This window comes from Leguminivora glycinivorella, chromosome 4 (assembly GCF_023078275.1).
Source record: "Leguminivora glycinivorella isolate SPB_JAAS2020 chromosome 4, LegGlyc_1.1, whole genome shotgun sequence".
NCBI lineage: Eukaryota > Metazoa > Arthropoda > Insecta > Lepidoptera > Tortricidae > Leguminivora > Leguminivora glycinivorella.
The window spans coordinates 1,227,847-1,244,902 of NC_062974.1; the positions used below are offsets into that span (position 1 = coordinate 1,227,847).

The window sequence follows — 17,056 nt, forward strand, 5'->3', positions numbered from 1 at the left end:
ACTACTAATATGATTGTATGCCTCTTATAAGGTCACGTTTATACCTAGCAAACCTAAAAGGGTACTATTTATTACCATAAAAGATTATTCCGCAGTCAAATAGCGCTTCACCTGACTGTACTGTTGTCCTACTGCCAACGTTTCGTGCGCTCTTATATACGTCTATCATACATTGTTTGTTGATACCATTTAAAAAAACAAATTGAGCTACATTATGGGATACTAATGTAGTGATAAAAATGTATTGTTTCTTATAATTTTAGAACAAAACGGGACTTAATCGCGTAAACACTTACATTTATATTAGGCCCGACCAAACCCAAACCAAACCAAACCGCCAAATTAATAAGTCTGCGGCAGCTGAACATCTGCTACAGTCGGGACCAAACCACTGGATCGAGCTCCATAGTCCCAAAATTCTATCAACGGAACGTCTGTTCTACAGCAGAAAAGTACATCGTGTTAGTCTAAATCTATTGTTTCTTACCTCAACAGGAGCGTATTCGCCCTGATCATTCAGCTCATGTATCTCGACCCACAGCTCGATCTTCCTAGTCAGCTCTGCCCAGCGGTCAGCCAACGAGCGTGCTTTGGCCAGCTGTTGTTGTTCCACCTCCCAGTTGCCGCGGCCGCGGCTGAAGCCAGCCGAACGGTGGCCCCAGACTTCGATGGAGAGGGCGCCCTCTAAGAACAATAATTTTTGAGGTTAACTTTTTATGTCTTGCAAAACACTTCAAAATGAATTCAAAATCAGATGGAAACTTTATCTGACTTACATATTGAGCAATTACCTGGCATACATATTTTCAAATATGTCAGATAACAAACATCCTATATGGCGCAGCCGGTAGGATGTGGATCTGTTTTATACTCTGGTCCTACATCTGAGCCCGGCATTCAACCGCGCGCAGCGCACTTTTTCATTTAGCAGTGCAATTATAACCTTATATTCTCCAGTACATTTGACCCTAAGTAGAGGCAGGCGCAGCCCGGCATTGAAGCGCGCGCAGCGCGCTCTTATATTAAGCAGCCCACTTGACTCAGTAGAGACGGGTACAGCCCGACATTCAAGCGCGCGCAGTGCGCTCTTACATTGGTTGCTTAATGTAACCCAGTAAAGACGAGCACAGCCCGACATTCCACGCGCTCTTACTTTTAGCAGGCCACTTGACCCTGTAGGATCGGGCGCAGCCCAACATTTAAGCGTGCGCAGCGCGCTCTTACTTTAAGCAACCCACTTGACCCAGTAAAGACGGGCACAGCCCGACATTCACTAACTTTTAGCAGGCCATTTGACCCTGTAGGATCATGAACATTTAATCGTGCGCAAGCGCATCCAAGATCTAACTAAGCCTTCTCAATAGCGGTTAGTTCACACCACATTTCACGTCAACCATTACGGCCTTTCCTAATCTGTAATGTAATCTAACGCGGCTTGCCCTAGTTTTGTACCTGCACAATGTTCAATAAACTCCTCAGTAAGCGTGAGCGTGTGGTCCTGCTCGTGGTCGAAGTGCACATTAGGCGCGGCGGCGGCTCGCGGCGACGACGGAGCTGGCGCGGCGTCGCCGACATGTGGCGCCACCACCACCGCCTCCCCGAGCAGCGAGTACTGGCAGAACACGAAATGAGACAGCGAGGGAGGTAGGCCGGTCGCTTGCTTGATGGCTACGCGGATTGTCACCTGGGAAGAGAATATTAAGCATCAAAGTAGAAAAACTGAGTTGTGATAAAAGAGAATACTCGTTAATTTGGTTTTCTATCCCAGAAATGACCTTATGATAGAATGTAACAAGACAAAAAATAACAGATGATGAATTAGGCCCTTTAGGTTTGAGATGCCACAAATAGAACAGGCCCTGTCGTGATGAAAGTGACCAGTAGGCCTAGTACATGATGGCCGCAAGAGTATGTCGCCGCGAGATAGATGACGTCTTCTTCTAACTGTTCTGCATTAATGACATAAGGACGGGTAGTCTATCTCGCGGCGACATACTCTCGCGGCAATCATGTGCTAGGCCTACTGTACGAGTACAGTGTAATGTCCTTTTTCAAATCCAAAAATATATAGATCAGCCAAACCGTTTCTATTAAAGCAGTTTAACGTTTACTAGTATTCAAAGTATGCAAACGCCCTAAAATACAGCAATATTTTTAAATACCAACTACAGAAATTACTTACTTAATAGTAGAAATACATCTATACAACGATCTTATTTAATTTAAAAATAAAACTAACCTGCTGAGTAGCAGGATCCGAAGGGTCCTCATCATCTCGCATGTCTCCCGAACTATCTGACGCTGCCTCACAAATTCTATCTTGAGGGAACTGGCCAGCCACTCTGCTGATCTCCACCTGAAAAACTCACTTGTTATAAATAGTGCACGACAAGATTCAAATAAATTCTTGTTGAGAGATTTCGCATGTGATAGTCTCAATATGATCATTTGATCGTTCGGCTGAATGGAATCTAATCTGATAGTCCATAATGTATGTTTATAAAATTCAGCTCAGGTTTTGACAATTTGGTCAGCGCAGAAATATGATTTTTGTTTACTAGCTATAATGAATACTATAGTGCAACACAGAGGAACAAAAAAAATACACGTGATATGTTGTATATGTTCCTCCCCATGGTGATGGTGATTTTTCCATGACCCCCCCTACCCCTACACAGTATGACGTGATTAATGGACGCCCCCTATGCGAAAAGAATTCGCGCCCTTGTAAAATAAGCCCTAAAAATAAATAGGCTGTAATAGATAAATAGACAGTTATTAAATACTAGCTTATGTCCGCGGCTTCACTCGCCTCGCTAGCCTATGCCACTCCCCAGCCCTTCAACTATCTCCATTTAAAAAATCACGTTAAATCATCCTCCGTTTTGCCGTGAAAGACGACCAACAAACAGACACACACACTTTCCCATTTATAATATAATACCTATAATAATAAGTATGGATAATTATTGGCAGCACTGACGAAAAAAAAAACCATTTCTCAGATGTTTTCTTCCATTACCGCTACATAGGATAACTCAAGCTTTGCCAGCGAGCGATGGAGCGCAGTATACTGGGTGTTCGCAGAACTGATCGAATCAGAAACACGGAACTGCGCTCCAGAACTCGAGTTGCAGATGTAGGTGTTAAGACCGCTACTCTTAAGTGGAACTGCTGGACATGTCTACCGCATGCACCCTGAACGGTGGGCCAAAATGATTACCGAGTGGGACCCACGGAACACCGTGGAGGGTGCAGGCCGGGGTTCAGGCAGACCAAAAAAGAGATGGCGGGATGACTTGAACGCATTCCATCCAAGCTGGCAGAATTACGCACATGACAGGGTTGAGTGGAAGAAGCGAGGGGAGGCCTTTGCCCAGCAGTGGGACACTGCAACAGGCTAATTAAAAAAAAACGCTACATACTGGTGGTTGCCTACCTGTAACCTGCCCGCAACTTCTCCCTGCTGGCTGATGATGGGCGTGTGATAATCGAGAGTGACGTCATGGAACAGCGCTTCCAGAAACACGTTAGCAACGCCGATCAGGTTGTGGTTTTCTTGCGACTCGTAAAATGGGTCGATGGCTTTTTCTGCTGGAGGCTATAAGAAAAAAGTTTGAATAAGTTTTTTCAGTACAGATGGTGTTTTTTTAAGCACTAGTGCGAGAAGTGGTTCATTATATGCCAAGTCAAAACTTCGGAGGGCCATCTGTACTGAAAAACGTCGTACGATACACGTGCGAAAACGAAATTCGTAACTCGTGTCGATTTAAAACACTCCCTTCGGTCGTGTTTTAATTTATCGCCACTCGTTTCGAACTTCCTTTTTTACGCACTAGTATCGTAATGTACTATTTCAGTACAGATGGTGTTTTTTTAAGCACTAGTGCGAGAAGTGGTTCATTATATGCAAAGTCAAAACTTCGGAGGGCCATCTGTACTGAAAAACGTCGTACGATACAATTGCGTAAAAAAGGAAGTTCGAAACGAGTGGCGATAAATTAAAACACGACCGAATGTAATTAAATCGTAATGTACTATTATGTTGTAATCCAAAGAAAAGAGGCATTTATTTTGGGTTGTTTTATTTATTTACAAACTAGAAAAAAAATTCTAACAAGATTTTTCATATGGGTCCACAATGTCCAGATAAAACGAGCCAGATAGACGGATTCACATCAAGCGAGGCAAGTCGCTTAACTGAGAAAAACCCCGCGCTCGTTCGAGGTATATCTATTGTGCCTCGGTCATAGAGGAATTAGTAGAAGAGTTGTAACTTCATACATTTGTATAGGCATAGTTAAGTGACATCTAGCGACAATCACGCAGCGACAAATAGCGTGAATTATCAGTACCACTACTAAGCGGCAACAGTGTCTCGTCGGCCAAAAATTTAATATTAAAACAGTTTACAACGTATATTACAAGCAGAAGGAATTGAAAACAGAATACTGATGAATACTAAATAATAATAATTTTAATACTAAATAATAAATATTGTACAAATTCTTAGTAACAAAAGCGTACTATACTGTACAAGATTTTCTGTCAGATTCGGGAGATTTTATTACTTTTTAACTTTTACCTACATAAGAGTATTTTTACTACCTACCTATATGTAACTTAGTTTATAAATGCAAGATACATGTTATTTGTTTTGTAGCTACACTGTATTTGTATGCCATGTGGCGAAGCATAGTGATATCTATCTTTATACTATACATTTAAGACCTACTTTTGTACATACCTATGTTTAACAAATAAATGATTTGGAATTTGGAATTTGGAATACTATTGTAATATTACCTAAAAATAGGTGAGCATTAGACACCGTTCGTCGCGACATCTATTGACAAGTAGCAGTACTGATAATTGACGCTAGTAGACGCGTGATTGACGCGTGATTGTCGCTAGATGTCACTTAACTATGCCTATAAATATAACTCGCATTTACTGATGTATCTTCCCTTACTCATTCCTCAATGGCCTAGATATATGATCTTGTGATCGCATAGGTATGCGCCTACTGCGAGAAAGTTGTCAACCTACTGTTGCTTTCCAACATTTTTCCCTTGAGCTGCAGGCGTATATAGGTTACGGTGACCGCTTTCCATCAGGCGGACCGTAAGCTTGTTTGCCACCGACGCGGTATAAAACAAATTCACTCCAAGGTGGATCGCCTTTTTTCCTTAAGTGTAGTAAGTTTCGGGTCGGCAACGCGCATGTGACACCCCTTGGTATAAAAAAAAAAAAAAAAAAAAAAAAAAAAAAATACTACTAACCTCGTCTCCGTCTCTCTGCAGCCGCCGCCACTCGTCATACATCTCCCTCATATCCACCAGCTTGTTGTCCAGTTTCTCCATGGACCACACTTGCGCGCCGCGCCCGGGCCGTTTCACCATGATAGCTGGCTCCGAGACGAATGCGCCGCGCTGACATCAACAAAAAATGTAAGTTATCATTTGTGACCAGATTTTATGATTGAATAAATAAATAAATATTATAGGACTACACAGTTGTTGATGTTGGTGATGAAGGTTGATGGATGGAGAGGGAAGGGTAAACCCAAACAACGCTGGATGGAGGAAGAAAGATGTGAGTGTTGAGATGACGAAAGATAGAGGAGAATGGAAGAGGAAGACGTGTTGTACCGACCCCACATAACGTGGGATAAGGGTAGGAGGAAGAAGAGAGAGGACTACACAGTGTAAGAACTACACAGATTGCCTGAATCCCACAGTAAGCTCAAAAGGCTTATGTTTTGAGTACTCTGACAACGATATATGCAATATACAAATCCTTACTAATATTATAAATGGGAAAGTGTGTGTGTCTGTTTTGTTTGTTCATTTTTCACGGAAAAACAGAGCGCCGAATGGACGTGATTTTTTAAGTGTAGATACTTGAAGGGATGGAGAGTGACATAGGGTACTTTTTGTCTCTTTCTAACACGAGCGAAGCCGCGGGCAAAAGCTAGTATTTATATAAAACATCCATGACTCATGAACAAATATTCATGCTCATCACACAAATAAATGCCCTTACCGGGATTCGAACCCGGGACCGCGGCTTAGCAGGGAGGTTCACTAAGCGCTAGGTCAGACCAGTCGTCTACATCATGAATAAATGGGTAATAGACATACAGATTCTTAGTGGTGGCGGAAAATTGTTCCAACACATTCCTGCAGCATATTGGTAAGTAACTAACTAAAAGTCTTACCTTTCTATTAGGACTCAAGTTCTGCGGCGGTATCTGCAGTGTCACGCTAAACCGCGTGTTCCTCCTCATCTCTTCAGCTAAGAAGTTGGCCTCCTGAACTAGAGCGTTGGCACGAAGTATATCGGCCTTAAGGCGCCCGAGGGAACGCTTGAATGTGTCGTCTCGCTCGGCGGCCCAGCGCTCGACGCGAGCGGCTGTTGTTGGAGTACAGGCTGGCATTTTTCCTTATAAGTAAAAGATAAGTATAAGACATAAGTAGAGAATCCTAGAGTAGAATCGAGTCATCTGATTTATTTTGATTTAGGAAATTTTGACATTTAGAGTTGCATTTTGTAGTTTCGCTAAGTAACATCCATTCCCACCAAATTGGAATTGGAAAAAATATTTATGGAATGAATTGCGTCTTAATGCCCCTTAACGTTTAAATATTTAACGCCAGACAAAAAATTACGAATTTTGAAACAGGTTACCTAGAACCAAAGTACTTCAGACCCATGAGCCTCATCATCAAACACATAGAGATGGTCGAAAAGCTCCTGAATAGCTGAAGGATCTTAAGATCGTAGAAGGTAATTGCACAAAAGATCCCAATGGCTCGAAGTGTATCCGTAAAGGGCCCCCACAGATATAAGATAAGATAACATAACGTTTAAAACTTACCTAGTTTGAGGGGGTCGTATGAGTAAGGCGGGTAGGGAGTAGTTGGAGACAGAATGTTTCTTAGCTGCTGGAATTGTCGCTCATACTCCTGTCGTTGTTTTTCTAACGCCACTGTAAAAGACAACAGAATCAATTCCACACCACCAAAACTAAACAAACGGACCTCTTATAATTGACAACGTTTCAAAATTTTCAATGTCCCTAAATCGAAAACCATTTCGAGATATACGCTTGTAGATCACATAAATAATTTTTTTAATTTTTTTTTCCGTATTTTTAGTATAAAAAATCTTAAAAATAGTTTAAAGGGGAAGTGACGTCAAATAGCTGATTTAGAGCTGCCACTATAACAAAAAATCTTCCAGTTGGGATGTCACTTGAATTTGACAGTGACACTTATCACAGTTCGTAGCAAAGATATTAAAAATGTCATGGCTTAGTCTATGATTCGTAGTCATTCACTAGTGGTTGACAGTGACACTTGACAGTCAGACATACCGGACTGTTTGAGCTGACTGTTAAAACTTTTTTTTTAGAAATGATTTTGTCGTTTTCTTAGGTGTATGAAACAACACATGTGACGTCACGAAGCTGTGTCTTGACGTTTGTAACTTACGCTCTTTCTGCTCGAAGTAGTAATAAAACGGGATTTTCTCATTAAAATAGCAGTTTTTGGAAAAATAAAAAAATACTTGTATCTTTTAGTATTAAGTTCTTTCAAACCAAACAATAAAAAGTAGTACTCAAAAATATGAAATGTTGTCAATTGAAACTTGTAAAAGTAGTCTTATAATACCCCGAATCGTTAAATGCAGCCAAAAGAATACGCTATCGTCTCGATATTGCACTATTCTTAACATCAAAAAAACACGAGTAACAAAAATGTCATCTTACTCGTAGTAACTGGCGCATTGCATTTCAGTTTTAATGTCAAGATTCAGTTTAAGCAAGTTTACCTTGTTTATCTTCCTCATGTTGCTTCTCAAGCCTCGATATGGCTGTCTGTATGGGGTCGTTGCTGAGCTCATTGAGCATAATTTCATCCCGAGCGAAGTTGTAATCGATTGGCTGCGCTGGAGTTTGTGGTTCGGAGGCCGCAGCTAAAAAAAAATATTGTAATTGTATATATCTCTGTTTGGCCCTATGGTCGACTGGTAGAGACCTTTTGGCATTAAGTCTGCCATTTGTACATAGTGATGTATATTTTGTGCAATAAAGTTTAAATAAATAAAATAAAAACAGTTTGAAATATATGCAATGAGTGAGGACTATTATAAATAAATTATAACAATTGGGCACCGTTTGAAAAATTTCTTAGTTGAAGTTCCTAAGAGATGGACCTTAAAAAGTAAGATAAAAAGAAAATATGATGTCGCTACAGTATACTATATCCACATGTCCTAATTCACCCTAGAGACCACAGCTGTTTCATTGACAAGACATTGACTCTCATCTATAAAAGGTTAGTTGAAGGCGGAGCTGATTTAAACTTCGTTTTTGTCATTAGAGAGACCTGTCAAGAATGAGATATAAGGTTTTTTATCGGGCACATTCTGCGGATCGAACAGTGAATACGAGTTAAAAAATATCTCGTATTTATTATCATGTTTTATTAACACATACATTACTCAGCGAAGAAACATAACATTGGTTAATTTATATTCTAAGATGAAAAGCTAAGAATTTTGATAAATTGTGTTTGCAATTTTTCATGGAAAGTTTGTACATTAAAAAACCTTAAGAGGCAGAGTTCTCACACTATGCTCTATTTTTAAACGTCCTGTCACTATGTACACTATGTACATAAGTTCCGAGAAATCAGCGGCATCGGCCGAAATCGAAGAAGGAAGGTTTACGACCACTGCTTCTTTGTTTACTCGTTCGACAGATAATTCTAATTTTAAAATAAACGACCTAAAGGTACATTACTTACTTGTAGTCTTAGAATTAGTTGGCATTGGTAAATCTACTTACTGGTAGTCTTCGGACAGTTGACCCTGAAGAAGTGATGGTTCCCCCACAGTATCCTATCCGCGTGTCCTAATCTCACTCTAGACACCACAGGGGTCCCGTTGACGAAACATCTCGCCGCCCCTACGGGTTCCATGTTTAGGCCTCCCCCCTCCAGGATTAGTTGGCAGTGGTGGGGTTGAATGCCGAGACCGGAGAGCTGGATGTCTGCTGAACTGTCGGCACCGACCATGGTTCGATCCTGCAGGAAAATTTGAAGGTTTACAAGTAGGAACGCAATAGGGTTTAGGAAGTTAAATAACTCAATTGTGCTACAATTCCCCTCTCCGTTAAGGATTTGTAATCACTGAGAGGGATCACAATCTGTGATCTTTTAGGGTTCCGTACCTCAAAGAGGAAAAACGGAACCCTTATAGGATCACTCGTGTGTCTGTCTGTCCCTCTGTTTTTATCTATGCCGAATGAAGAGAATTGTGTGAGATAGTAGGTATCTAGAGTTGAACTTAATTATTCAGATCAGCGTCCAGCGTAAAAATTTGTAACAATTTACTGTTGTAAAGTTCTATTCAAACGAATATATAGATAATTAATCCATCTCCGTAGCAAGTAGCTAACAACAAATCACATTTTAAATTTGTAAAATAGAAATTAAACTTTTACCTTTAGATAATACACCAGAAGTTCGTTGAGCGACGGGTCAGCGTTCAAGTTGACGAGATAGTACTTGTTTTTCTCCACTTGAATACCGCTCGCTTGCACGCTGATACCCATTTTTTCTAGTGCGTGTTGGCGCTCGCTTTGTATTCGACCTATAAAATAAAGACACGAAACAGTCAGTTTATCGTAATTCCGACAATCCATATGACACGATGTATGAAAAGTTCAACGGATTTGAGTCCTACGGCATGCATCAAGACGGTTTCTTTACAGATGGTCTACCTCGATCCACGTTTGACGCGTTGCTTCCCTGTCACACTTACGTGCGAATTCACATGTGCAACCAAGGTGCAACATGTCTAACAAGGTTTACAGTAGGCCCCCCTTGATGTCATCATCATCATCCTCCTTGCGTTATCCCGGCATTTGCCTGGGGTCCGCTGTTACAACTAATCCCAAGATTTGGCATAGGCACTAGTTTTACGAAAGCGACTGCCATATGAACTTCCAACCCAAAGGGTAACTAGGCCTTATTGGGATTAGTCCGGTTTCCTCACGATGTTTTCCTTCACCGAAAAGCAACTGGCAAATATCAAATGACATTTCGCACATAAGTTCCGAAAAACTCATTGGAACGAGCCGGGGTTCGAACCCGCGACCTCCGGATTGGAAGTCGCACGCTCTTACCGCTAGGCCACCAGCACTTCCCCTCTCTCCCCTTTTAATGTAGAGCAGGGAAATAAAGATTCCATACCTGTTTCAACAAGTTTCTCTTCCCATGTCCTGGACATTTCCTTCATCAGATGTTCGCTCTGCGCTAATTGTTCATGTACGTCTTCACCCACTGGCGAACCCTGGAAGAACATGGTATTGGTGAGTTCACAAGTAATTACACAAAATTATCAGTGTTTGAACAGTCAAGTGTAAAAATATGGGTGCGTACAACTTATCAAAAATATGTCCTATAGCACTTTATGTCGGCGGAATAAGGTCTCGGTACATATTTTTGAGCGGATAAAATCGATACGTATTTTTGCACTTGACTGAACATGACCCTGAGAATGAGAAGGCACAGACAAAGGTTATAACAGATGGCGCCACCTTATTAATCCATTGCACAGATAAAGAATTTCAAACGTGAGAGCGAGAAGATTTTTTTTTCTTTAGGAAGAAACTTATTTCAGTCCCCGATTGAAGTGCTTCTCTTGACTCTCGACTTACCACTTTGTAAATATTAGATTTTAGTTTTAGTTTATATATACTTACCATTTGACTTATCACTTTGTAAATAGATTATAGTTTTAGTATAGATTTCTAAGCTCATATTAAAATGTTTATAGAGTAGATTTTTTAATGCATGCTGTGTTCACCTGTAATTGGTGGCGCAATCACAATTAAGCTGTAAAATTTTTGTTTCTTTATATTAAGTTATTGTTGCCACTGTTGGTGAACCCTAATAAAAAATAATAAAGATGATATTTTTCTCTCTCTCACACATATGAATGACAGTGACATGCCTAGGCACTTGCACAGGCGCCGCCTGGCGAGATAAAATGTCAGTATGCCTCCTCATTGAGTAAATGTTATTACAGTTTTTCAGGCCGTCAAATTTTCTATTTAAAACGTTCAAAATGTTTCAAAACGTTGGTGAAATTTGATGATTGACGCAGCATTGTGCTAGATTTGTTACATTCTAAAGTTCTAGTCACAACATTGTATAGTATATGATTCTCTTTGTTCGGTCTACGTAGCCATAAATTAAATATAACAAGATCATACCATCCCATACATTAAAATGCGACCGCCTAAGACCGCGCTTACACTCCACCACACATAGATGGCGCCACAAAAAAATGTCTTGTAGCTTTCGATTATACTTGTAGATGGCGTTAAGTGTCACTTTTGACATAGATTTACGGCTCGGAATTGACACTTAATGCCAATCTACAAATAATCGGTGGCAACAAGGCATTTTTTTGTGGCGCCATCTATGTGTGGTGGAGTGTAAGCGCGTTCGTTTCGGGATGGTATGATTTTGTTATATTTAATTTATGACGTAGCGAGGGATTTGTTCGCACTTTAGTAGCTCTAATATTGCATGACAAGAGCACAGTATAAGGACAACTCAATAGTTACTCTCTGGCATCTGCGACGCGAAAGGTATCTACTTCGTTCGAAATCACGTGGTTGAACAAAATTATTATAAATCGTCACTACTTTGAAAAAATCTCGTATCTCACGCTGCTCCTCAAAGTTACAACGCAGTAAGTCGATATGTATTCCATACATACTTACTACAATCTGAGGGCACGGCAGTGCCCCCGCCAAGTCGAGCATTCTCTTTTCATTGACAGACGAAGATACAAGTTTTTTTAAAAGTTGTGACGAAATGTTACACGACATCGTCCAAAGTGCGGTGTTGTTAGATAATATTATTAACTATAAGGTCTATAATTATTAGTATAATAATACCACATTATATCAGCCAGAAAACACAAAACATATGTGAGTGTGCACGGGAAAACGTCCCACTCTGACGATTGCTACAAAGCCGCTTTGTCAGTTTATTCATATAAAGATACAAGCAAATGTCGCCTCAATGGTAACCGACAAAGTGGGGCATTTTACTAAACACACACATATATCATTATGAATATTATTCTTATCCACGTTTATCCCAATCCGCTTGCATGTGTTGCGAATGTACACAACACGCTTGTGTGCACCCCGCGCGGCGTACGTTTGTTGGAAGAGTTAGTACTGGTTTTATACTGTGACAAAGGTGTAGATAATATTTGCGTACCGTGGCATGTTTAAGCATCTCCTTAAGAGCCTCGACCTCTTGTCTAAGCTCCCTGATGATCCTGGCGTTGGGATCTTCGTTGACAACGGCATGGTTGACGATTCTCTTCGCTCGGTCGGCGTAGCGAAGGGTAGATAATGTTTCTTCGTAGTTATCGGCCGCTGGGGATATCGTTGCTACCTGTAAGTTAGGAAAAAAAATGTAACTTGACAAAACGAAGATGAAGAGCTTTTTTTTTATTTATTCAAAAACACATAAATTCTATTTTTTTACATCGGAACAGCGAGCGAAAACCGCTCGGTTACCGTTGTCACCCGTTTACATTGACGTCTTACTTTGAAAATCAGAAAGTTGTAGGTCTTACTTATGAAGAAATACGTCTACAGCACAGTAAAAGACCAATAGTAACTCTTTTGAATTCTAACAAAAGTACGCAACACAGCGGATGACAGAGATTCATTCTCATATCCTTACATGTGTTGCGTTCGAACACAGCGCGCACACATAGAGGTACATAGCGCGCGGCGCACTTTCGTTAGAAGAGTCACTACTGTTCTTATACTACGGTCTATTAATTTAAAAGTTAACAATAACTTTGAAAATGATTTCGCGCTTTCAATTTTTAATGCAAAGGTGGTTGCTACATATGTTTCTCTCCACATATACCTAGATTTTTGACCTTAAAGATAGACCTAATGTAACTGTCTGAGAACTCTTAGAGCGTCATATATTTTCTGCGTTGTAATAAAAACCATGTTACGTGTAAGTAACGTACGTGCTAGTGACATAATATAAGCTGTACATACTATATTGGATTTACTGATGTAAACCCGCTTAGGGATTGAGTAACATTAGCACTCTAAAAATAGTTGCAAGAGGATTTAGAGTTCACCTTGAACTTAAGAACTTTGACTTTGAGACTTGTTCTAATATAACGTGCCATTTTGCTAGCTTCTTTTTTTGATAACTTAATTTAGCACTGAATAATAAATATTTTCTTGGGAAAATCAGTAAAGACGTAGTCTTGTTTGAGATAGTATATAAAGTCGTGTTTGTGGGAGACACAATCCTCTTTTGTTATTTCTTCGGACATTTACTTGGGTACTTAGATCTCTTTCGAATCTACTTATAATACTAGACTCTAAATGTGTCTCAAAATATCTTCCTTTATTCTTTTTATAACATACATACTAATATTATAAATGGGAAAGTGTGTGTGTGTCTGTTTGTTTGTCCGTCTTTCACGGCAAAACGGGGCGAAGAATTGACGTAATTTTTTAAGTGGAGATAGTTGAAGGGATGGAGAGTGACATAGGCTACTTTTTGTCCCTTTCTAACGCGTGCGAGTAATTTATAAACGACAGCTGATCCGTGAGAAAACTCATACAATTCCGTAAGATCCTCTAACTATATCCATTAAATACGTACAAAATCTTAAGGCGCATAAGAAGGATAATGTTAGATTTTTTTTCTGGCAATGGCCGAGTCTCGGTAGCTTAGTTGGTAGGGCGGCAAGATGTTATACCCACATAGAGTATAAAGTCGATGTCAACAGAAATTGCGAACAATGTAAACTGAATGGTTGAAATATCCATATTCCAACACTCTTTTATTGTTTTTAATGGTCTAGGATCATGGTGTGATATGAATTGACTGATTAACACATTTTTAAGCCAGTATTTGATTAATCAGAATGGAAATTAAAGGCATTTTGAATACAAGGTTTGTTTACATTGTTCGCAAATTCTTTTGACGGTGACTTTAGTATCTTTCGGCTAGTTTGTCAATGTTTATTTACAAGCTAATGTACCTAGAAGAAATGAAATGTAATTGTTTACTAACCATGACAGTTTTGCTGTTGCCCCCAAGGTTGTCCTTCAACAGCCAAGTAAGCACGGAGTCTCTGTACGGCACGAATTTGTCCTTATTAGGCTTGCCTGACGACTGGTCCGCTAACTTCGATATGACCAGGCCCAGTGTTGTTAGTGATCTGGAAACAGAAAACAAAAATTTGTACATATAATCACGCCAGTATCCCATAAAGGGCCTACCCTTAGAGAGCAATTTAACTACTCAAGATTCAGTACCACTCTTGGCAAAAAAGGGTTGAAGGAAAACGAAATTGTGACATATTGCAGTGACAGGTCGCCAGCCTCTCGCCTACGACACAATGCCTACTTTTTTTTGGTTCCTTTATAATTTCCTCTAAACGCCTTTATAAGTTTATAAGATGTACTGATTTGAAAAGAAGCGGCCCGCTGAGTTTCCCAGGTCCCATAGTGGATACCCTCCTCCAACTGCCCTTTGGGACTGGAATGGAATGGTTGGGGGACTAAAATCTTCTCGAGGCTGAGGCGAAGGGTTAGAGCCGGAGTAACTTTATTCATTTGACGTTCAATTGTGTTGTTTATAAACGGTTCACCCTCTCGAAGTTAGTGGTCTAGTAGTTCTTCAGTTCCACCGTTTTCTTTCTGTTACCTCGAGACACGAACAGGTTTCCGTGACCGTGACCAGGTAGTAGTGAACCTTCGTAGACGTCAGCTGGCACTTAGTTGGTGGGCTGAGGAATGGCAGACACCGAAGCACGTAAAAAAATGTTAATTCAGCCAGATGGCGGAGATCCGCAGCCGTCTAGTTCAGGGGTTTTCTAACTGTTTCAGTTAAGTTTCGGGGCACATAGCACTCCCGCTGTTGTTTCTGGGATAAACACATTGACGATCAAATGGTTTACCTAGTTGATAAAATTGATCTTACTTGTTAATATTAGAACCTTCCTTCAACCGATCCCCCACCGCTCCCGTCTTCACTGCCCGCTCCGACCCAGCCAGATCCACCAGCGACAATCGCGCGACTTTCTCCCCAGTAACCCCGGTCGCAGCGTCACACAGCGTCTGTGTTAGTACGACGCCAAAGACAGCGTGGGAGCAAGATGACTCGCTGTTTTAGCTAGAAACTTACTTGTTAATATTAGAACCTTCCATCAACCGATCCCCAACCGCTCCCGTCTTCACCGCCCGCTCCGACCCCGCCAGATCTACCAGCGACAATCGCGCGACTTTCTCCCCAGTAACCCCAGTCGCAGCGTCACACAGCGTCTGTGTTAGAACGACGCTAAAGACAGCGTGGGAGCGAGATGACGCGCTGTTTTAACTAGAAACTTACTTGTTAATATTAGATCCTTCCTTCAACCGATCCCCCACCGCACCCGTCTTCACTGCTCGCTCCGAGCCAGCCAGATCCACCAGCGACAATCGCGCGACTTTCTCCCCAGTAACGCCAGTCGCAGCGTCACACAGCGTCTGTGTCAGTACGACGCTAAAGACAGCGTGGGAGCGAGATGACTCGCTGTTTTAACTAGAAACTTACTTGTTAATATTAGATCCTTCCTTCAACCGATCCCCAACCGCTCCCGTCTTCACCGCCCGCTCCGAGCCAGCCAGATCCACCAGCGACAATCGCGCGACTTTCTCCCCAGTAACGCCAGTCGCAGCGTCGCACAGCGTTTGTGTTAGTACTACGCTAAAGACAGCGTGCGAGCGAGATGACTCGCTGTTCATGTTTGTGGCGGCGACTGTCCGGGACTTGTTGCCTTCTGTCATGAGGTTGTCGATGTCCTGAAAAGAAAAATAACGATTAATCGATGATATTTAGGATCGGAAACACAGAGCTACCACATGTGACAATGTGTAGGGGACACTGGCGATAAAATATATGAAAGAGGCGCGTTCCTAGCACAATAGCGCGGCGCAATGGAATTCAATGTCGCCTGCACGCGTGCGGTCCGTTTGTTAATGTAGGTAAGAATTTAGAATGGCGGCGTTTTGTGAACATCAAAGGAGTGAGCCTTCTGTACTTGTACTATTACGGCTCACTCCTTTGATGCTCACAAAACGCCGCCATTCTAAATTACCTACATTAACAAACGGACCGCACGCGTGCAGGCGACATTGAATTCTATTGCGCCGCGCGAAGGTCGTCGCTACTGAATGGGCCGCGAACTCGCGGCCGCCGGCATGTACTTGTAGCGCGGCGAAAGGATCGCGGAGTGAGCCGCCTCTGGTGATAGTAATAATTTCGTTTGCTAAGGAGTGTAGACGATTGAATAAAATAAAAAAACTCATCCGCGTATTTATTACACAAAGTCTGTATATTTCCTACCATATTCCACCTTTCTCCAAACCCAGAAAAATGAGCAGATATATATGCCGAATCGGAATTTAACTCAGCAATCTAATTTACTTCCGCATAATATGATTGTGTATTCCGATACAATACTTTCAAGAAAAGGTGCGCGATTTTTTCGTGCGGTATTTTTAGGAAACCAGTGTTTGAAATGAGAACGTTTTTTGAACGAAGAGCGAAAGCTAAAGTGGCAATCTTTTAAAATATACCATGAAAATGTATATGTGTTATTTACTTTAAAATTGTACGTGGAACTCTTAATTTGAAATTGTGCTGTTAATTCTCTCTCGTAATTTGTTTTCTCGGAGTAATTAATCTCAAGGACGCGTTAATGTTACACATTTTTCAACGGTTTCAGCTTCTAATTGGTCGGTTTACTCTCTGAGTACCTATAGCTTTTTGGTGGTAGATGAAAGGGAATTTAGAATGAAACTTAATTAGAAATCTAATCACTGAAATACTATAAAATCATCTAATTATTATCAATTTACTGGCTTTTACCCGTGGCTTCGCTCGCTAGTACGATTGCTCGCTAGTATGTTAAGGCCGTTTTCACATTATCC

At 41.0% G+C, this 17,056-nt stretch overlaps 1 protein-coding gene across 1 annotated transcript in view; it reads right to left on the bottom strand.

Moving 5' to 3' along the window:
• Positions 1-17,056, bottom strand: part of LOC125225463 (kinesin-like protein KIF13B) — a 329,624-nt gene that overhangs the window by 28,895 nt on the left and 283,673 nt on the right. The window contains 14 exon segments of the mRNA XM_048129202.1: positions 488-684; positions 1,453-1,684; positions 2,240-2,356; positions 3,440-3,601; positions 5,283-5,432; positions 6,221-6,444; positions 6,881-6,991; positions 7,837-7,980; positions 8,855-9,092; positions 9,512-9,660; positions 10,263-10,362; positions 12,312-12,491; positions 14,154-14,301; positions 15,678-15,925. Of these exon segments, the coding sequence (XP_047985159.1) occupies positions 488-684; positions 1,453-1,684; positions 2,240-2,356; positions 3,440-3,601; positions 5,283-5,432; positions 6,221-6,444; positions 6,881-6,991; positions 7,837-7,980; positions 8,855-9,092; positions 9,512-9,660; positions 10,263-10,362; positions 12,312-12,491; positions 14,154-14,301; positions 15,678-15,925 (2,400 nt within the window).